Genomic DNA, 23,590 nt, shown 5'->3' on the forward strand with positions numbered 1-23,590 from the left:
ACCTGTTCCCTTCATTCTCCGGGTCAGTACGATTACAGTGATACCACATTTATATAGTTTTATGGGTTTTGTATTTACAGTGTTCCCTACGAGATAAAACTGACCTGTTCTCTTCATTCTCTTGGTCAGTACGATTACAGTGATACCACATTTATATAGTTTTATGGGTTTTGTATTTACAGTGTTCTCTATGAGATAAAACTGACCTGTTTCTTCATTCTCCGGGTCAGTACGATTACAGAGATACCACATTTATATAGTTTTATGTGTTTTGTGTTTACAGCGTTCCCTATGAGATAAAACTGACCTGTTCTCTTCATTCTCCGGGTCAGTACGATTACAGTGATACCACATTTATATAGTTTTATGGGTTTTGTATTTCCTGAGTCCAGCGCCGCCTCTAATATAATATATTCAATAGACGGCGCACTGACGTAATCCCTGAGCCTGTTTGAAATCTCGTGCGTGCACACTACACACTGTAGTCCACGCCCGTGCGGACTACAGGTAATGGCATCGTCGAGCGAAGTGCGCATGCGCATGTGTCATTGTACAAACTCCTCATGATATCCAGGGCATTCTTACACAGGTATAGCCAAAACACATTTCCATGGCCAGACAACTTAGGCTACAATGTGCCCTCCTCATGCCGGATAATATTTCTTTTAAATGGTGTACTGCTCTGAATCCTGCTACTTTGTTATCAATTACAGATTCAGAAATGGGGGAGGGTAGTGGGACTAGTGAATTTTTGCAAGATTTGTTTAAAAAAGATCCACATGACTGTGTGCAGTTAATGCAACAAGAAACATCTGGTTTTGATCATGTGCATGAGAAACCCCTTGCTGAATCACTCCCTCCACACATGTCTGCACAAGAGGCGGAGCTGAAGGCGAACATCTACACAGATTCCAGGTATGCTTTTGGTATTGCGCATGATTATGGACCAATATGGCGGGCCAGAGACTTTTTGACATTAGCAGACCAACCAATTAAGAACAAAGACTCTGTGTTTGAATTAATGAACTCTTTGTTACTACCTGAAGAAGTTGATATCATAAAGGTAAGAGCCTTAAAACCCGTGGAAGTGTACAGAGAGACTCTAATCAATTTCTTTGAGCAAGCCTCACCTGAGAAAAAAAGACTTGTGGACTAAGCAAGGAGCTAGCCCTGATGCTGAGGGTCTGTGGAGAAATAAGGACAGAGTGTGTCTGACCCGCCCCATGTATCCAGCTATGGCACAGGAGGCCCATGGGTCTACGCATCTGTCAAAAGGTGCCGTGGTAAGTGCAGGGTGGATTGACCCAGGGTTCTCCACAACAGCTGCTCGATTTGTGCAAGGATGTATGGTCTGTGCATTGAACAATCCCGGCTAGGTGGTGAAGTCTCCAAGCAAGTAGCACACCCCCAGACCACTTTATCCATTCCAGAGACTGCAGATAGACTACATACAGCTGCCTAAGGTAGGTGTATATGAGTTTGTTCTTGTGTGTGTTGAACTCTTTTCAAGATGGCCAGAAGCCTTTCCCATAGCAAAAGCAAGTGCTAAGAACACTGCAAAGAAGCTGATCAGTGAACGGATATCCAGGTATGGTGTTCTTTGTCGCACTCTGCAAACTGTATGCTGTGTATAGGGTCGTCGTCCCCCCCACCCCAAGTATCAGACGTTTTAAATCACAGCAGATTTTATCTTGATCAACGTATCTTTCTTTTTATTTCAGAAAAGCAGGTTAAGCGGCAGTACATGTGTTAACGTTTTCGGCTCACAGGCCTTCATCTGACACTATAGTGTAAAGAGAATGGAACAAAATAATGAATAATTAAAAACGAAAATCCATACATTGACTGATGTGATACTGACAATAAACGAAAATAAATGAAATTATCCACAGTTGTTCATGTGGCTACAGGATTTCAGCTGAGGTTGTAGGTTTCAACATGATGTCCATATGGTGTGTTATCATAACCGTTTAACAGAGAGATTGTCATGATTCACAACCAGGGCATTATTCCCTATGTCTGATTATGCATTAAGGTATTCATATAGAAATATGTCAAGTACAAAAGTGGCGTCATATGGATAAAATAATGTTTTTGAAAAACATTTCATATAAGATAAACTTAATAAATTTGCCTACTACTACAGTGGCGTCATCTGGATAAAAGTACTCATGTGTATGAGAGACACATACCAAATAGAGTCACACCTAATGAAGTCTCACCACACAAGAGGCCCGACTGCACTATCTTGGACTTACCTCTGCCGCAGTTGTGTAGGGGGATAAAAAGTACACCTTTGGTAGAGGTGCTAGCCAGAAAAGTAATGGTGTGAAGAGGACAGTTCTTGGTACCCGTAAATAGGTAGAAGGGGCGTCACAGTATCGCTGCATGTGCCCGGAGAGCTCGGTCGGCGTGCGCTCCAAAGACCGGAAGTGGATCTGAGTTTGGAAGGCATGGCGGCTGGAAGTTGCGTTCCACAGACCGGAAGTTGTCCAGAGGTGGAGCGCAAACTGAGTATGGTAGGAAGAACACAGGGAAACTAATACACTTGAATAGAACATTATACGGGAGAGAAAAACAGCTGGAGAAAAAGGAGAACGAAGGAAGAAAGGAAGTAATAGTAGATTGTAAATGGGAAAATAGGGAAAATAAAGACAGAGGAGAGTGGAAAGATAAAGGGACGAGTAGGGAAGAAATATTGTATAAAGATACCCTTGTGCGGCACTGGGTCCAAGCAGTGATCATGGGGCCTGTAATGAAGCCAACATAAAAAGAGAAGATTAGTAACCATACATCACTGGATAGAAACTTGCCGTGCTATGTGCATAATAAAGAATATTTGTAAACTGAAATGGATACATTAAAGGGTTTCTACCACCTCGTTTTGAGAAATTTAGCTGTCAGACACTAGCGATCCGCTAGTGTCTGCTCTACCAAACAATGCTATTATAATACCTTTTTGTGCAGCCGTTTCCATAAAAAACGAACTTTTATCGATATGCTAATGAGCCTCTAGGTGCTATGCGGGCGTCTTTTCAGCACCTAGAGGCTCGGTCTACCTTCACAAAATGCCGCCCAGCGCGTCCCTCCAGCCCGCCCATCTTCTCTGGAATGCGATCCTCCCTCTGAGTCAGCGGACGATTTCTCGTGCATGCGCCGTGCGCGTCTGTCTTCGGCGCAGTTAATGTCTGACCGCTTTCTGCACAGATATCTCCACTGCGCCTGTTCCTCGGAGCACTATGACATCATCGGCGCAGGCGCAGTGGAGATATCTGTGCAGAAAGCGGTCAGACATTAACTGCGCCGAAGACAGACGCGCACGGCGCATGCACGAGAAATCGTTTGCTGACTCAGAGGGAGGATCGCATTCCAGAGGAGATGGGCGGGCTGGAGGGACGCGCTGGGCGGCATTTTGTGAAGGTAGACCGAGCCTCTAGGTGCTGAAAAGACGCTCACGTAGCACCTAGAGGCTCATTAGCATATTGATAAAAGTTCGTTTTTTATGGAAACGGCTGCACAAAAAGCTATTATAATAGCATTGTTTGGTAGAGCAGACACTAGCGGATCGCTAGTGTCTGACAGCTAAATATGTCCAAACGAGGTGGTAGAAACCCTTTAAAGGAGATTCTGTATTTCACATTCCCTATTCATCCCCTTAGTGGTAAGGCTCTGTAACTTATGGATCCAATAGGCCTCTCTGAGTTTGAGTGTTTTGGATCTATTGCTACCCCTTCTTGGTGGAGGAATATGCTCGAGAACTTGAAATCTGAGTTGTGCAATAGTATGTCTTGCTTCATAGAAATAGAAAGGGGATCGGCAGAAATAGGTTCTGCCGTCAGATGGTTGACTTATGTTGACATATTCTTTCTTTAATTCTTTGGGAGGTTTCACCTACATATGTCAAGCCACACGGGCATTTGATGAGATAGACTACATAGTCTGAATCGCAGGTGAAAAAACCCCGAACAGGTATTGATTTACCCGTATGGGTTTGAGTGATGACCGGACCTTTCTGAACATTCGAGCACTGAAAACAGTGGAGACATGGGAACGTACCTCTCTTTTGTGTCATTGAGTCAGACAGAGGTTCTCATTTTACAGGAGAAGTTATGAGGGAGGTCATGCAGGCATTAGGGGTGACCCAAGCTTTTCACACAGCCTACCATCCCCAAAGCAGTGACCGAGTTGAGCGCCTGAATGGCACCTTGAAGCTGAAGATCCAGAAAGCCATGCAGGAGACTTGCCGACCCTGGCCAGAATGCCTACCCCTAGCATTGTATTCAGTCAAAACAACACCAAACAGAAAGACAGGATTGTCCCCCTTTGAGATACTGTTTGGCAGTGCCTGAAGATAGGGTTATACTTCCCTCAACAGTTGCAGATGAATAATGACAGTCTGACCAGTTATATGCGGGGCCCTCACAAAAAGGTTAGAACACACGCATAAACAAGTGTTTGCTTCACTTCCCGATCCTGACTCAGTAGAAGGAACTCACAGTCTGCAACCAGGTGACTGGGTGGTGATAAAGAGGCATGTGAGAAAAGGCCTGGATCCCAGATTGGATGGTCCTTTCCAAGTTCTGCTGACTACACACGCTGACTACACACGGAGAAAGTAGAGGGAAAACCCAACTGGATTCATGCCTCACACTGCAAGAAGGTTCTGAGTCCTGAAAGATGAGGATCCTTGTACTCGTAGTCTTGTCTCTGAGCATCCAAGCTCTGCATGTGAACCTGAAAAATTACTTGGACAATGCTCTCATCAAGCATAATCAGGTCATGTTGAAGAACACGACAGGTGCGAATAAGTTTTAAGGCCGATTCATTGGCCTGTATTTGTGGGAGGGTCACTGCTGCCTATATCAGGGCAGCATGCCCCCTCCCTCAACGAACGTCGTCTCAACAGTGGCCTCGTTTCGTGTGTGGGGAGCGCTATAGCCTTTTTTTTCGTCTAGCCTGCAATTTCGTGTCTCAAAATACGCCGACAAACTCGCGCCTAGAACAGGTAAGTTGCTAACTCGTATCGCAGCTTCGATGTCGAAAGTCCGGCCGGCAGTGCCGGCTCCCTAGGTAAGGGGGAGCCACACCGCACCGGAGCATTCTGCCAGGCAGCTTCGGCTCCCACTCGGCATGAATCGTAGGGTGCAGGGGTCAGCGTGATCCCGAATTCAACTATCGCTTCTTACATCCTTAATGTATGGCACGGGCCGCCGTGCCGCTAGTGAGGTAGGGTTGCACCCGCAGCGCAAGTTTTTCCATAATCATGCCGCTCCCACACTCACTCACCCCTGCTTCACGCCCATCTGCTGTTTGGTTTCCACAGACGCTCCTTGCAGTGTCTCTGGTGCCCTCCAGTGGTTCTGTCTGGTACTGCGGGCAGGAAGGGAGTCTCAGTTCTCATGTTTGCTCCCTCCAGTGGTTCTGTCTGGTACTGCGCGCAGGAGGAGAGTCTCAGTTCTCATGCTTGCTCCCTCTAGTGGCCACTTCAGTTACTACATGTTATTGTTGTGGCAAAAAAAAAAAAAAAAAAGGAAGTGTTTATATGTATATATACTGTACATATACATTACAGACCAAAAGTTTGGAAACACCTTCTCATTCAAAGAGTTTTCTTTATTTTCATGACTATGAAAATTGTAGATTCACACTGAAGGCATCAAAACTATGAATTAACACATGTGGAATTATATACATAACAAACAAGTGTGAAACAACTGAAAATATGTCATATTCTAGGTTCTTCAAATTAGCCACCTTTTGCTTTGATTACTGCTTTGCACACTCTTGGCATTCTCTTGATGAGTTTCAAGAGGTAGTCCCCTGAAATGGTTTTTACTTCATAGGTGTGCCCTGTCAGGTTTAATAAGTGGGATTTCTTGCCTTATAAATGGGGTTGGGACTATCAGTTGCGTTGAGGAGAAGTCAGGTGGATACACAGCTGATAGTCCTACTGAATAGACTGTTAGAATTTGTATTATGGCAAGAAAAAAGCAGCTAAGTAAAGAAAAACTAGTGGCCATCATTACTTTAAGAAATGAAGGTCAGTCAGTCAGCCGAAAAATTGGGAAAACTTTGAAAGTAAGGGCTCTTTGACCATGAAGGAGAGTGATGGGGTGCTGCGCCAGATGACCTGGCCTCCACAGTCACCGGACCTGAACCCAATCGAGATGGTTTGGGGTGAGCTGGACCTCAGAGTGAAGGCAAAAGGGCCAACAATTGCTAAGCATCTCTGGGAACTCCTTCAAGACTGTTGGAAGACCATTTCAGGTGACTACCTCTTGAAGCTCATCAAAAGGTGGCTACTTTGAAGAACCTAGAATATGACATATTTTCAGTTGTTTCACACTTGTTTGTTATGTATATAGTTCCACATGTGTTAATTCATTGTTTTGATGCCTTCATAGTCATGAAAATAAAGAAAACTCTTTGAATGAGAAGGTGTGTCCAAACTTTTGGTCTGTACTGTATTTCTAATCAAGATTTTGTTACAAGAAATGGGTAATTTTAATCCCAACAGCTTTTGTAATAATGTTTCAGTGCAAAACGAAACTGACAAAAGGTATTCTAATATTCACAGCTTGGTAAAGCCCATTGAGTCAATTTTTGCCAAGACATAAGTGTTGTCGCCTTGTCATATGAGCTTCACCTATGACTAATAATGGATCAATTAGGTCTCAGGTGTGTATAAAAAGAACCCAAGTACACTAGACCTTCACATCAACTGCAACTAGACCTCTGCAAACATGCCTAAGATTCACCCGGAGACTAAAGTGTTAATTATCAAGAGGCTGAAGACCAGATCCACTGCTGATGTGGCAGACACCTTCAATGTGTCTCAGCGTCAAGTTCAGAGGATAAAAAAAAGATTTGAAGAGACTGGAGACGTTTTGGACAAGGCCAGGTCAGGCCGACCCCGCAAGACAACTGCTCGAGAGGACCGTTTGTTGGCTGGAAAATCCAAGGCCAGACCATTTTCCACTGCAGCAGAGCTCCACGAGACCTGGTCACCTGAAGTCCCTGTGTCAACCAGAACAGTTTGTCGGATTCTGTCTCGAAATGGCCTCCATGGTCGAATCAGTGCCCATAAGCCAGCACTAAACAAAAGACAATTGAAAAACTGTGTGGCATTTGCCAAGGCCCACAGCCTGCTAAAAGGATGGATGCTGGAAAAGTGGCAGAAGGTGGATTTTTCTGATGAATCTTCTGTTGAATTACACCACAGTCACTGCAAATATTGCAGGAGACCTACTGGAACCCACATGGAGCCGAGATTTACCCAGAAAACAGTGAAGTTTGGTGGAGGCAAAATCATGGTCTGGGGTTACATCCAGTATGGGGGTGTGCGAAGGATCTACAGGGTGGAAGGCAACATGAATAGTATAAAATACCAAGAAATCTTAGCTACCTCTTATATTCCCAACCATAAAAAAGGCCAAATTCGGCAGCAGGATGGTGCTCCATCGCATACTTCCATCTCCACATCAAAGTTCCTTAAGGCGAAGAAGATCAAGATGCTCCAGGATTGGCCAGCCCAGTCTTCAGACATGAACATCATTGAGCATATGTGGTGTAGGATGAAAGAGGAAGCATGGAAGACGAAACCAAAGAATATTGATGAACTCTGGGAGGCATGCAAGACTGTTTTCCTTGCTATTCCTGATGACTTCATCAATAAATTGTATGAATCCTTGCCAAACCGCATGGATGCTGTCCTTCAAGCTCATGAAAGTCATACAAGATATAAAATTTGGATCTTACAGCACCACTACTTAATTTGCTGACATATTTTGGGATTTGCAGTAAAGTTGTTCAATTTCTGTATAGGCGACAAAAGTTTTGTCTTGCCAAAATTTGACCTTTCTGTCTTGATTAAATGATAAATCTTTTTTCAGTGAAACCAATTTATTTCAGTGCATTAAACATCATTTGGGAGGGCTTTAGCTTTTCATATGAGCTATTTCTATCACCAATTGATTAATTAAAAGTCAGGTTAATAGCAGGAGTTTCTACAAAATATAGAAGCGACAAGACTTTTGTCAGGGACTGTATGGGGGCTCCCAGAGCTTGCAAAACATCAGTCCCTAAAAGAGGTTCTGGCAGGTTTTCTTTAACTAACAATTGGGTAACAACCGTACTGTATTTTATCTTTAGTTTAACTGGTTCAGATTCATGGACAAAAACTGTTTCTCCTGTAAATCCTACAGCCAGTACATAACAAGGGGTTAACTGATGTGGCTGCAAGAATCTCTGGTCTACTACTGTTTTGGCTGCCCCCGTGTCAACTAGGAATCGTACTGCCTTTTTGTTGCTGAGTATACAACAATCTACCTCGCCCAACTTCTCCTCTCCATCCCTCAGTTTCAATCTCACAAGCTACTTTTATCCATATATCAACCACTTCTTCACATCCATGGTCCTTTATCCAACCACAATGTGTCCTACTGAATCTCTCCCAGTGTTTTAGGTTATGATTCCCATAATTCATCCCTGCCTTCTCCAACACTCTGTCACCATTCTTAAGACCCTTGTTACCTCCTCTTTCCTTCACCAATGTTTTGACTGTCCTATAACCTTCGGGTATACTAAAATTAAAGTTCTTTATCAATATGGACTTGACTATAAAAGGACTTTATTCGTACACTCCTACAACAATCGCTCGAACCAGACAACCGGTCAAAGAGGCACAGATATAATGTAAGATAAAGTCTCTTAACTTGCAGCACTGTCTTTTATATCTGTCCGTCCCGGATTATCTAAGTTGTCGGGAGATCAATAAAGTGTCCTTTAGTTGAGCCCTACGTTGGGCGGCAAGTTTTGTTGGGGCAAAAACCCCTTCTCTATAATTGTCGGGTCCCAATTAAGGTGTTCTTATGAGCGCTCAGAGAGCTGACACAGACACATTGCTAAATCAAATTCTCTCCTTTATTCCATACAAGTATACATCTTTATAACACTAAAGATAATCACAGACAAATCTGGCACATCACCAAGGGGGTGAAAATCGAAACTAATGATTTGATTCGTTATTCATAAAAGGCAATACTTCCTCACCATGCTAACAAAATTCTAATAATTAAAAAGTTACTGCAGCAACTTATCTCAAAGTTGACATTCTTCAGCAGTATATCCCGAAACTCAGAAGGAACATAACTCTCTCTTGTATGTCAAACTTTGATAAGGGAGCGAGGGGGCGGCTATCTTGACCTTGTAGCTAGGAACTTCTGATCTATATACACAGAGACTCACTACGTCCTGCCAGCTGGCTCAGTAATTTTCCACATATGCACAAGATGGAAGAAATACTCATACAAAATGGATTCTCATCCCTCACAAAAGAGAACTACAACTCCCAGCATGTCTAGGTTGTTATATAAAGAACTACAACTCCCAGCATGTCTAGGTTGTTGTATAAAGGAGAACTACAACTCCCAGCATGTCCAGGCTGTTACTATACAGTATCAGAGAACTGTTGAAGTTGTTCCCTGTAGATAATCTCTTCTTTCTGCCCCCGGGTGATTCAGGGTCCAGGATTAGAGTCTCCTCCGGTCTAAACCAGTGACCCATGTATTATACGACATCAGAAGCAGGGAGTCCTGGTTATCGGGCACCGCACAATGCGACGAATGCTCTGCAGTCTAAATCACCGGAAAATGTAATCTGTGAGCATGAAAGTGTCAGATCAGGAGGTGAGAAGATGGGGCCGTGTCCTGGATACTGTCACAGACAGGGCCAGCCTTTGGGGTGTGCGGGCTGTGCGGCCACACAGGGCGCCATAGCAACAGGGGCGCCGGGAGGCCGACAGCTCGCAATGTAATATGCGGCAGGCGAGACGGCACTTGTGTTCTCCCTCGGGGCGGGCCCCCCGCCCCCTCCATCTCCCCCTCCCCTGTATTTAGCAGGGGGCGCCTGGCACCCGTTGCGGTTTAAAAAAAAAAAAAAAAAGTTGCTTATATAAGTTCGGGCGGCCGGCGGCGCCCCTCATGCTGCGCCGCCTGAGCAGGTGAGGCTGAGCGCTTGCCGCTCTAAAGAATCCTGCCTACGCCTGCTGTGTGCTGTTACTGTAGCGTGGCCGAGCTCTGTTTGGTCCGCAGTACAGGAGCTTTTATTTCTCCTGTACCCGGCCGGACTGACAGGAAGTGCACACTTAGTGTGCACTTCCTGTCAGTCCGGCCGGGTACAGGAAACAAATGCTCCTGTACCGCGGATCGAACAGAGCTCGGCCACGCTACACTAGAGGTGGAGGTGGGAGTAGAATGAGAGTGACAAGGGGGAGGGGGGAGGAAATAATGAGAGTGAAAAGGGGGGAGGGGGGGAGGAAATAATGATAGTGACAAGGGGGAAGGGGGGGGGGAAATAATGAGAGTGACAAGGGGGGGGGAAATAATGAGAGTGAAAAGGGGGGAGGGGGGGGGAGGAAATAATGAGAGTGACAAGGGGGAAGGGGGGGGAAATAATGAGAGTGACAAGGGGGGGGAAATAATGAGAGTGACAAGGGGGGAGGGGGGGAAATAATGAGAGTGACAAGGGGGGAGGGAGGGGGGGAAAATAATGAGAGTGACAAGGGGGGAGGGAGGGGGGAAATAATTAGTGACAAGGGGGGAGAGAGGGGGGGGGAATAATGAGAGTGACAAGGGAGAGGGGGGAATAATGAGAGTGACAAGGGAGGGGGGATGGAATAATGAGAGTGACAAGGGAGAGGGGGGGGAATAATGAGAGTGACAAGGGAGAGGGGGGGAATAATGAGAGTGACAAGGGAGGGGGGATGGAATAATGAGAGTGACAAGGGAGAGGGGGATGGAATAATGAGAGTGACAAGGGAGAGGGGGGGGGAATAATGAGAGTGACAAGGGAGAGGGGGGGAAATAATGAGAGTGACAAGGGAGGGGGGGTGGAATAATGAGAGTGACAAGGGAGAGGGGGGGGAATAATGAGAGTGACAAGGGAGAGGGGGGGGAATAAGGAGAGTGACAAGGGAGGGGGGGTGGAATAATGAGAGTGACAAGGGAGAGGGGGGGGAATAAGGAGAGTGACAAGGGAGAGGGGGTGGAATAATGAGAGTGACAAGGGAGGGGGGGGTGGAATAATGAGAGTGACAAGGGAGAGGGGGGGGAATAAGGAGAGTGACAAGGGGAGAGGGGGGGAAATAATGAGAGTGACAAGGGAGGGGGGGTGGGAATAATGAGAGTGACAAGGGAGAGGGGGGGGGATAATGAGAGTGACAAGGGAGAGGGGGGGGAATAATGAGAGTGACAAGGGAGAGGGGGGGGGGGGGAATAATGAGAGTGACAAGGGAGAGGGGGGGATAATGAGAGTGACAAGGGAAGGGGGGAAGAGAGTGACAAGGGAGGGAGGGAGGGGGGGAGAGAGTGACAATGGAGTCCCTAGAGCCAGACTGCAGCCAGATCATCTTATTGTCCTGGTGGTAAGTAGACAATGCAATATGTTTATTATTTAATTGTTTAGTTATTAATACTACATTGGAAACTAATTTTCTCAGCTGGACACCGGCCGACACTGCGCATGCGCTGGGAGCCTCACCAGCGGTTAGGGTAGGGAAAAAGCACTGGCCCGTACGTAATTTTTCCCTTCCCTAACCGCTGGTGAGGCTCCCGGTGCATGCGCAGTGTCGGCCGGTGTTCAGCTGAGAACATCCATCCGATCACTGCGCCTGCACACTGGCCCATAGTTTTTCCCTACCCTAACCGCCGGCGAGGCTCCTGGCACATGCGCACTCTGCTGTGAAATTTCCCTAACCTGACGTTGTGCGCCTGCGCGGCGCTGCACACCTCCTCACGTCGAGTCTGGTGCGACCGGAAGTGACGAGGGTAGGGAAATCTCACGAAGTAGGGAAGTATAACATTACACCGGCCTTTGGGGTGTGTGGGCTGGTAACTACTTGGTTGGATAGTCAGCCAGCCTATGCCATGATGCCAGCAACAAGCAGTGTTTTTTTTTGGGGGGGGGAGGGGCGCCACAAGGTTAGCTCGCACAGGGCGCCTGGACACCTAAGGCCGGCCCTGGTCACAGAACTACCGAGCAGATGCACGATATTACATCAGAGAACTACAGCTTCCAGCATAACAGATAAACTTTAAGATATTACAAGAAGTTATAAGAAGAAACCACTACAACTCCCAGCATCTCTTCAACTCTGTAGAAGAGAAAGCACTCATCACTCCTCCACCATATAAAGCCCCGCCCCCTGCACTGATCACATGACGGTGACATCCTCATAGGTCCTTCACCACCTCCTATCCTCCCCACTGCTGAACCACGCCCCCTAAATTGATCACATGACACTGACATCACCCCCAGGTCCTTCACCAAAATGTCTCCTCTCCACTGCTAAACTCCGCCCCCTGCACTGATCACATGACGGTGACATAATCACAGGTCCTTCACCACCTCTTCTCCTCTCCTTAGCCCCGCCCCCTGTATTGATCACATGACACTGACGTCACCCCAGGTCCTTCAGCTCTGGCAGTGCAGCAGATACTGGGCAGGTCCTGGTCGGTAGTCAGGGCTCTTGTTCTCTCTGGTATCAGCCATTCCTCCAGCCTGCAGGTAAGATGAGCTGTGAGGAGACAGTGTGGTGGAGAGCTCAGACATGTCACCTCTGGAGATTCTCCTCCATTACACACAAGGAATCCTTCTCCGCTCCTCAGCTTAGTATGATGGGGGAGGAGTAGTGGGGATAGTGGGGGTTGTCATCATTCGCTGGCCCCTGACTGTCCTGGTGAGGGGCCCCTGCCTCCAGGAGGAGAATGAATGGAGCGGGGCCCGGCCTGAGCTCAGCTCTCTCCAGTCTCTTCTCTAGGAGTTATGGACACAGCTGAGCACAGCCCAGAGGTGGGACCTGCATCTACCAGACATTTATCTCCTGTGGAGCCACCAGAGATCTCCATGTTGGGGATCCATGTGGTGGGGGCTCTGAGAAGCGGGGCCCCTCCAGGCTCAGGAAGTGCGGTTCTGGAGGTGACATCTGGTCTTGTCCCCTTGATGATTTCCTCTCCTCTTCTCATAAAGGCGCCTGCAGTACTAGAAGCCTCCAGCTCCTCCAGTTCTCTCCTCTTCTCCTGAATGACCACCAAGGATGGACAGGAAGGAGATCAGCAGAAGAATATTAGACCTCACCTTGGAGATCATCTCCCTGCTGAGCGGAGAGGTAAACTTTTCTAGATTTCTCTCCTCTGTATTGTATTCTGTAACAAGTCAGACATCGGGAAGGAGAATCCATCATAGGAAGTGATAGGAAGAGTCCAGGGTCCTGGAGAACGGCCTCCAGACCTTCCAAGTGATGGAGAACCTGAAGATCAGCCCCCAATATGGTGAGTGATGTGTCATGTGACCAGTGACCAATAGTCATGTTGTAGGAGCCATGAGGAGGTAAGTAGGCACGTTGTACCAGGAGGAGAGGGCCGGAGGAGAGCACATGGCCCCTGAAGGGTTTATTCCCTAAGTGTCTCTCTCCATCCACAGGAGTACACTATAGTGAAGAAGACATCGGGGGACGGTGTGACTCCCATCATCCATCTCCAGGAGTCAGGAGGGCGGAGCAGGACCCCTCCCCCCATCACAGAGCCTCCCCCTCACCCCCTGATACATGAGCAGAAGATCCTAGAGCTCACCCACAAGATGATGGAGCTGCTGACTGGAGAGGTGACACTGCTGGGAATGCTGGGAAATTCTCCAGTAACAGCACTGGAGGGGTCTGGGTGATGACGGTGTCATTGTGTTGTCAGGTTCCTATAAGGTGTCAGGACGTCACTGTCTATTTCTCCATGGAGGAGTGGGAGTATATAGAAGGACACAAGGATCTGTACAAGGAGGCCATGATGGAGGAGCACCAGCCTCTTATATCACAGGGTAAGAGCCGTCATGTGCAGTGTATACACGTGTGTGCAGTGACATGTAATGGAGGAGCACCAGCCTCTTATATCACAAGGTAAGAGCCGTCATGTGCAGTGTATACACGTGTGTGCAGTGATATGTAATGGAGGAGCACCAGCCTCTTATATCACAAGGTAGGAGCCGTCATGTGCAGTGTATACACGTGTGTGCAGTGACATGTAATGGAGGAGCACCAGCCTCATATCACAAGGTAAGAGCCGTCATGTGCAGTGTATACACGTGTGTGCAGTGACATGTAATGGAGGAGCACCAGCCTCTTATATCACAGGGTAAGAGCCGTCATGTACAGTGTATACACGTGTGTGCAGTGACATGTAATGGAGGAGCACCAGCCTCTTATATCACAGGGTAAGACCCGTCATGTGCAGTGTATACACGTGTGTGCAGTGACATGTAATGGAGGAGCACCAGCCTCTTATATCACAAGGTAAGAGCCGTCATGTGCAGTGTATACACGTGTGTGCAGTGACATGTAATGGAGGAGCACCAGCCTCTTATATCACAAGGTAAGAGCCGTCATGTGCAGTGTATACACGTGTGTGCAGTGACATGTAATGGAGGAGCACCAGCCTCTTATATCACAAGGTAAGAGCCGTCATGTGCAGTGTATACACGTGTGTGCAGTGACATGTAATGGAGGAGCACCAGCCTCTTATATCACAAGGTAAGAGCCGTCATGTGCAGTGTATACACGTGTGTGCACTAAAATGTAATGGAGGAGCACCAGCCTCTTATATCACAAGGTAAGAGCCGTCATGTGCAGTGTGTACACGTGTGTGCAGTGACATGTAATGAAGGAGCACCAGCCTCTTTTATCACAAGGTAAGACCGTCATGTGCAGTGTATACACGTGTGTGCAGTGACATGTAATGGAGGAGCACCAGCCTGTTATATCACAGGGTAAGAGCCGTCATGTGCAGTGTATACACGTGTGTGCAGTGACATGTAATGGAGGAGCACCAGCCTCTTATATCACAAGGTAAGAGCCGTCATGTGCAGTGTATACACGTGTGTGCAGTGACATGTAATGGAGGAGCACCAGCCTCTTATATCACAAGGTAAGAGCCGTCATGTGCAGTGTATACACGTGTGTGCAGTGACATGTAATGGAGGAGCACCAGCCTCTTATATCACAAGGTAAGACCCGTCATGTGCAGTGTATACACGTGTGTGCAGTAACATGTAATGGAGGAGCACCAGCCTCTTATATCACAAGGTAAGAGCCGTCATGTGCAGTGTATACACGTGTGTGCAGTGACATGTAATGGAGGAGCACCAGCCTCTTATATCACAAGGTAAGAGCCGTCATGTGCAGTGTATACACGTGTGTGCAGTGACATGTAATGGAGGAGCACCAGCCTCTTATATCACAAGGTAAGAGCCGTCATGTGCAGTGTATACACGTGTGTGCAGTAACATGTAATGGAGGAGCACCAGCCTCTTATATCACAAGGTAAGAGCCGTCATGTGCAGTGTATACACGTGTGTGCAGTGACATGTAATGGAGGAGCACCAGCCTCTTATATCACAGGGTAAGAGCCGTCATGTGCAGTGTATACACGTGTGTGCAGTGACATGTAATGGAGGAGCACCAGCCTCTTATATCACAAGGTAAGACCCGTCATGTGCAGTGTATACACGTGTGTGCAGTGACATGTAATGGAGGAGCACCAGCCTCTTATATCACAAGGTAAGAGCCGTCATGTGCAGTGTATACACGTGTGTGCAGTGACATGTAATGGAGGAGCACCAGCCTCTTATATCACAAGGTAAGAGCCGTCATGTGCAGTGTATACACGTGTGTGCAGTGACATGTAATGGAGGAGCACCAGCCTCTTATATCACAAGGTAAGAGCCGTCATGTGCAGTGTATACACGTGTGTGCAGTAACATGTAATGGAGGAGCACCAGCCTCTTATATCACAAGGTAAGAGCCGTCATGTGCAGTGTATACACGTGTGTGCAGTGACATGTAATGGAGGAGCACCAGCCTCTTATATCACAAGGTAAGAGCCGTCATGTGCAGTGTATACACGTGTGTGCAGTGACATGTAATGGAGGAGCACCAGCCTCTTATATCACAAGGTAAGACCCGTCATGTGCAGTGTATACACGTGTGTGCAGTGACATGTAATGGAGGAGCACCAGCCTCTTATATCACAAGGTAAGAGCCGTCATGTGCAGTATATACACGTGTGTGCAGTGACATGTAATGGAGGAGCTCCAGCCTCTTATATCACAAGCTAAGAGCCGTCATGTGCAGTATATACACGTGTGTGCAGTGTCCAGCAGTATTGATCCCTTTAAAACTTAACTTTTACTTCATAAATAATAAAATACTACCACCGTGGTGGTTCACCAGTGAAAAATAGTGAAACAAACAACAATAATACACGATATAAAGTGCTCCTGGGAGCCAGCTCTCGATACACTGGTTAGGTGGTGAGTGAACACAAGGCAGCTGGGGGGAGCAATGGGTAAAGCTATCCTCTCCCTATGCTCACCGTGACTAAAACCTCAGCCCAGGGACGTCCCCTGATGGTGGAGACTCCCTGTCCTCGTTCCTGGGCTGACTGCCCTGCGTTTACCCTCCTCTCCAACAATAGAAAAAAGCTCCCCAGGAAGCTGACGGGTGTAATAGTGCGTCCCTGGTAATAAATTACCCTAAGGGACACTGATGGATAGACATAGACCAAATCACTTTAAGGTGAACATGGTAGGTATCACCTATGTTAATGCAAAACCAAGCACAGGGGCATTATAGCGGTGCGTTCCCAGGCTGGTTCGCATAAGCCCCTACGCGTTTCCCTTATTCCTAGGTTCATCAGGGGGCATTCACGGTCAGGGATACAACCATCATCAATGACATGATATATCAGATATACTTAGGATATAGTAGAGGACACAGGACCAGAGACGCAGATGATGATAGGCATAGGACCAAGGGACCAATTTGATATGTCCCGCCTGTAGAGAATAAAAACAGTATAAATGTGGGTGCTATATATGAACTATATCCTAGACCTCCTGTGAATCAGCACTTACTTATTGTCCTATGCAGTCAGGAGGCTAGAGGGCCCAGAAAGATAGGGGCCAGTACTTCACCCAAGAAGCTGTAAGCAAGAAATTTGCATATACTATAAAGCGCATTGCATGCCATGATAGTCATTTTCAGCTATTGGTAAATGGTCCTTACTTACATTTAAGCTGCGTCCCTGTGGCGTCCTGTTCCTCCTAACATTCACACTCCCTCTAGTTTCCCTATATACCCACTTACCAGCTGTTCAGACTTCGCGCTAATTAGCGCGTCCAGCAGGTCGTAACAGGAGGTAAGGCGTCACTGCTGGTCCGTGTGCCGCATGCATATGTGGCCACCAATCCCTATAACATATGGAGGCACTTCTTCTGTCTCAGTGCGTCACCTGGTTCAGATGAAACGCACCGAGCGGCCACATCCGGTCACGTGGAACGCATAGTCGCGTCACATCCGGTCTACAAGGCGTCCCATTTACAGTGCATCAGAGTGCTATGTCATAGGGGACGCTGTGTGAACATATATATGCAGCAGCAATCGTCTGGTGTACAACTGTGCAAATACACAACGCTCTTGGTAAGGGGCAGGGGAATAGGGTGTGAAGGGTGATACATAGATATTCATTATCGTACTTTTCACTTGGGTGTAATCCCTGTGATAAAGGTTTTTTACTTAGGTGTATTCCCTGCGATAAAGGTGACACCTAGGGCACATTAGATATATTCATGTGCAGACTGGATACAGATTGTATCCTAATTATTATTTGTCTTGGCCTTGATAAAATTACCGAATTAGCGTGATTCTTGAACATAGAGATAAGGGGACCATATACACATAGAGCCACCCCCCGCAGGTCACAAAAAACAAGAGAAAGTGAGTCTCTCGTTAATCCCGAGTGGTGCCTGGAATCTAAAACGGTGAATCCAGACGCACTCTTTCTGAAGGATTTTCCGGTCCCAGTCTCCACCCCTTGGTGACAATGGGATGGTTTCAAGGACCGAAAATCGCAGACAGCTGGGATCGCCGCCATGGACGTCAATTACATGTGACGCGACGGGTGTGATTTTTTTCTTAACCACGTCGTTCACATGTTCACAGATCCGACGCCTGACCTCTCTTATGGTTTTGCCTATATAGTCCATAGGACAAGGGCATTGGCATATATATACCGCACCCTTGCTCCTACAGTTGTAGAAGTCCCTGATTTGATAGGCTTGACCAGTGACTGAGCAAATAATTGATTTTGCAGTGGAAATAAAAGCACATGCTTTACAGGAGCCACACTTGAACATACCGCAAGGTTTGCGGTCCAACCAGGTCCCCACCCCACTTGGTGTAGTGTAATGGCTGTGGACCAAGCGGTCTCTTAGGCTCCTCCCCCGCCTATAGGTGACACTAGGCTGCTTCGTCAGTACATCCTTCAGGTCAGGGTCCATGTGAAGGATTGGCCAATATCTTTTCAGGACTGACATTACTTCCATATTCGCACAGTCAAATACAGATATCAGGCGTATCGGTTGTTGTCCGCTCTGCGCCTTGGGTTTGGGGACAAGGAGCTCAGTACGCTCCCTGCTAAGGGCGTTATGGAACGCACCCCCAAGAACCGTTTGGGGGTAGTCCCTCTCCCTAAATCTCGTCTGTAGCCTCTTGGCCTCAATGTGGAACGCTTCACCCTCAGAGCAATTTCTTCGGGTCCTCAAATATTGGCCCCTTGGTATACCGCGTTTGAGCGGTGTCAGGTCGTGGCTCTCCCAATGCAGCAACGAGTTGGTTGCGGTGTCCTTTCTAAACATGTTGGCAATAAGTTTTTCTCCCTCCCTGGTTACCTGTACATCAAGGAAAGGGATAGAGTAAGGATCGAACTCGAAGGTGAACCGCAAACCAACATCGTTGCAGTTGAGAGACCCGACAAACTCCCGGAGTTCCTCTGACCCACCTTTCCAAATCACGAAAATGTAATCTATATAGCGTGTCCAGAAGGTGATCTTGTCGGACCACCAGGTCACAGCGTCTGGAAACACGCACGTGTGTGCAGTGACATGTAATGGAGGAGCACCAGCCTCTTATATCACAGGGTGAAATCCCCAGACTACACCCCATAATCAATACAGACCCCTAGACCACACCTAATAATTAATACAGAATCCCAGACCAAACCCCAGAAATAATACAGAACCCCAGACCTGATTTCAGAATAAACTTGGAATGTGACAATGGAAATACAACAACAACAAAAAATTGCTCATTAAAAGACAACCAGCTCTGGTCGCACGCCTGTCCTCAGATCCATGATTATCAGGAAGCTCCGATGTCTCATGTGATTATTGTACAGACACAGACGTCTCAGTGATGATTCTCTGCACTCACAGGACACTTCATTAGCTCCACCTTCTTAATTCTTGATCGGACCCTCGTTCCCCTAGAACATCCTGAATTCTTAGTGTAATGGATCCAACAAGGTGCTGGAGACCTTTACTACAGGTTCTGATTGATGGCCTCACTCTGTCTATTTCACTGCATCCTACAGATGTCTATAAACCTGAGATCTGTGGACTATGCGGCCATTAGACCTTACAGACCACAATGTCATGTCCATGCGCTCTTCACCTCATGGTGCATTGTCTTGTTTAAAGTAGATTGTGTCCATGATCAGATTATCCATAGGAATATCAAAGAGGAACTCTCACAGAATTTTAAAATATCAACTGCATGTAGTATTAAATAGATCTTAGATCTGATGAGGCCGGTGAACTTACTTAAAAATTCCATGTCAGAAGGTTAATAGTAAAATGCATCTAGACAGTAGGAGAGCACATGATGAGTTTTGTATTTCTGAGCTGTGCTCAGTCACTGTCCACCTGCTCCTTTCAGTGCACCTCCTCCCATGCTGCTGCTGCTTCTGAAAGCGTACATGTGATCTGTGTAAATGGCAGTAAAATAAAACAGATGATGGAATTAGAAGCTGGAATTCCTCATTGACACTGCTGCTGGAAGAATGAGGGATCTCACTGCAGACTCAGTGTGAAATTTCAGTAGCTGCAGGGGAGGAGGTACACCAAAAGTGCTTGTGAATTAAAGGGGTTATCCAGGTAAATAAAGTGATCACTTTCACATCAGCGGAGGTCCGAGGCCCGGCACCCCCACCGATCAGCTGCTACAGGGTTCTGCTACACTCACTGGAGCTCTGGTGAGCGCAGCCGGCTCCTGAAAGCTTTCCAGGCACAGCGCAGCATATTGTATAGCAGCTCATCCCCATTCAATTAATTGGGGATGAGCTACTACTAGACCATATGACGGAGACGTCACATGGTCTAGGAAGAGGCCTCTTCTGACATCTGATCAGCGGGGGTCCTGGGTGTCAGACCCCTGCCAATCTGATATTGATGATAATTTACTGGATAACCCCTTTAAGCTCTAGGTAAACATGACACAAATTCTTCTAGTGAGTACACTAACATCATCAGGTCTAAACTCTATTTAATAATTAATACAGTTTGTGGTGAGGAATGTGGTGACGGATCCTTTTAAGTGAAATTGTTGTATTAAAGTAATGCCCATTTGGTGTTGAAGGGCAAACTGTGTTGGTATAATGCAGGACTACTTGCCAGACATGGCTGAGCTTTTCAACTTTTTGAGGTTTTTCAAGTCATGATTTACTGTATGTAAAAAAAAAAGTCAAGGCCAAGTGAAAGCCAGAATCCTGGACTTTAGGACGCTATATAAAGCTTTATAAGGCTGGAATCACATGTGAAGTGTTTTTATTTTTTATTTTTTTTACCAAAGGCAAGTGTGAATGGCTTATACCTCTGCATCTAGCTATATCCACGTCCAGCCTAATAGGAATGTTAAAAGTTATTACTCTACATTTTATGGTTTGAAAAAAGCACAAATTCAAATTTTTGTATTCACAGAAAATCTTAGCAAGAATTCTGAGAGAAACATCATGTTTTCACTAAGTAATAAAGCTGAAGAAGATGAAGATATCCTGCAGCACTCTATAGGAGAAAACCTCATTACCCCTAATGTACATCCAGGACTTCACAGTACAGATCTGTCATATAATCCTCCTAATCATGAGGAACCTTCTCCTGACCAATCACAGATTGTTACCCCAAATGCAGGTCAGAAAGGGGGTGAAAGGTTTCAATGTGATAAACAATTCGCAAAAAGCTCAGGTCTTTCTACAAACAGAAGAATTCACACAGGAGAGAAGCCATTCTCATGTTCAGAATGTGGGAAATGCTTTTCAGGAAAATCAAATCTTATTAGACACAAGAGAAGTCACACAGGAGAGAAACCATATTCATGTTCAGTATGTGGGAAATGTTTTACAGAGAAATCAAGTCTTATTAGGCATGAAAGAATTCACACAGGAGAGAAGCCGTATTCATGTTCAGAATGTGGGAAATGTTTTACCGATAAATCATTTATTGTTATACATAAGAGAAGTCACACAGGAGAGAAGCCGTATTCATGTTCAGAATGTGGGAAATGTTTTACATATAAATCAAATCTTCTTATACATGAGAGAAGTCACACAGGAGAGAAACCATATTCTTGTTCAGAATGCGGGAAATGTTTTACAGAGAAATCATATCTTGTCGCACATGAGAGACGACACACGGGAGAGAAGCCATATTCATGTTCGGAATGTGGGAAGCAATTTTCAGATAAATCAAATCTTGTTAGGCATGAGAGAAATCACACAGGTGAGAAACTGCATTCATGTTTAGAATGTGGGAAATGTTTTATTTCTAAAGCACAGCTTAGGAATCATCAGGAAAAACACACAAGAGACAAGCTGTATTCATGTTGAGAACGTGGAAAATGTTTTTCATAAAAATCAGATCTTGGTAGACATAGATAATTTATAGGTAGAACCATTTTCACATATTTTAACATATTAGGTTATTCATGGACCTTAAAAGACGTTAAAGGCTATGTACACCTTTGTAGGCAATTGTTTATGATTGTATTTTACTCATTTTTACCTAAAAATATTTTTTTTCAATTGGTCTTTATTTAGCCATTTTGACAAGGGTTAACTGGAAGGTTGATATTCCTGAACAGCATCTGAAAGAAACAGGGTCTTCTTGGATATCTGTGGTCATTAGTGCAAGCTGCCAGCTTAAGCCGGGTTCACATCACCATTTTGTTTTCCATTCTTCTGATCCGTCAAAAGAACATGATCCTGTATTTTAAGCATCTGTTATGCTCAGTTATGCAGATTTTGCATCAGTTTTAGCCATTTTCGTCTGAGATATATATATATTTTTTTAAGATGGAAAAAAATTACTTTGAGCAGGACTTACCCAGGTTTATTCAGGTTAAATGGCTGCACAGGCAGAAGTTGGTACATGGGCAGTCAAGAGATTAAAGCACCTTTGCAGAATCTTGCCAGCTATTGCTCAAGCAGAGAATTAGGTAAACAGTACAGTATAAATAGCAGATGCTGATTACACATTAGAAACAGCCTAGCAGCTGCACACAGAACCAAAGCAGGGCTTAACTCTTGCAATAGAGCTGAATGAGGTGAGGTTCAATAAAGAATGTCCCCAATAGATACATAGGACATCGGTGCCCAGGCCTGCTGATGGAGAGCTGGACCTGCAACAGACACAGGACGAGTGCAGCGGTGCCTGCCCAAAGTAGCAGGGCAGCAGCAGACATGGGCTGGTGGTATAAAGTTACTCCCCCTTATACCTTCTCTTCTTTGGTCCAGACAGTCATAGAAATCTCTTAAGCAGAACTGGGGCATTAATGTTTTCTATGCTTCTGCACCCTCTCCTCAGGGCGTAAGGTGGTTAGGATGAATTTGACCTCATATTCATCCTCATGACCAGCAGGAACAGAAGTGTATACAGAGGGTTTGGAATAGGAGTCTGAGGAGGAACATGTGGAAGGAGTTTGGAATGGGGAGAGATGGAGTCAAATGTTGCTTATAATAGACTGGGTTAATTTGGCAGATGACCCCGGAATCGTGGAGTGACTGTGAAAGATGGTACTGAGGGAATTGTGGTGGAGCTCTTTGTTTTTTATCAACAAACCACTTGCATAAGTCTAAGCCTGAGTTAGGAAAGCCTCCTGTCATATCTGTAAACAAATTATTGGCTGCAGCATCTGCAATGGACACAGGAAGATAAAGGTGCTGTACATAACCAATAAAGAATGATGATTTAAATAGTAGACTCAATGGAATGATTATTGTGGCAGAACTCAGCCAAAAAAAGCCCTAACCCTAGCCATCTTGTTTCAAGGAGAGAAAGAGCCGTAGATATTTCTCTAGGGTCTGGTTGACGCTCTCTTTTTTCCTGGTGGACTGAGGATGGTAGGCAGAATAGAAGTCCAGTTTAATCTCAAGCAAACTACAGAGTGATGTACATGTAGAGGATCACCCAAATTACTGTACATCCAGAGGAGGCAGGAAGATCTGTCCAGCCCAAAGCAATGTGTTGCCATGGAGTTTTTGGGAATCATAAAAGGATAATGTAAACCAGCAGGCCCTGTCTGGCTGACTTATTCTGGGCTCAATTCACACACACAGCAACAAACTCTGACATCCTGTCAAATAGATGTCCACCAATAGTACCTGGAGATGAGCTTGACAGTATTACAGACCCCTGGATGACCAACCACTTTAGATTT

General features: G+C 46.0%; 1 protein-coding gene across 1 annotated transcript; it reads left to right on the forward strand.

The window, feature by feature from the left end:
* The first annotated feature begins 13,811 nt into the window (after positions 1–13,811).
* On the forward strand, positions 13,812–23,098 carry LOC120991992 (gastrula zinc finger protein XlCGF17.1-like). Its single transcript, XM_040420756.1, has 2 exons — positions 13,812–13,866; positions 20,857–23,098. The coding sequence occupies exons 1-2, from the start codon at positions 13,833–13,835 to the stop codon at positions 21,759–21,761; spliced, it is 939 nt and encodes a 312-aa protein (XP_040276690.1). The 5' UTR covers positions 13,812–13,832; the 3' UTR covers positions 21,762–23,098.
* Positions 23,099–23,590: the final 492 nt, after the last annotated feature.

Source organism: Bufo bufo, chromosome 2, assembly GCF_905171765.1.
Source record: "Bufo bufo chromosome 2, aBufBuf1.1, whole genome shotgun sequence".
Classification (NCBI taxonomy): domain Eukaryota; kingdom Metazoa; phylum Chordata; class Amphibia; order Anura; family Bufonidae; genus Bufo; species Bufo bufo.

Bases quoted from the DNA above. Each gene is read 5' to 3' on its own strand.
- LOC120991992 (XM_040420756.1), top strand. From the start codon at position 13,833: ATGATGGAGGAGCACCAGCCTCTTATATCACAGG. The intron at 13,867-20,856 runs GTAAGAGCCGTC...TTGTATTCACAG, and splicing joins CCAGCCTCTTATATCACAGG to AAAATCTTAGCAAGAATTCT.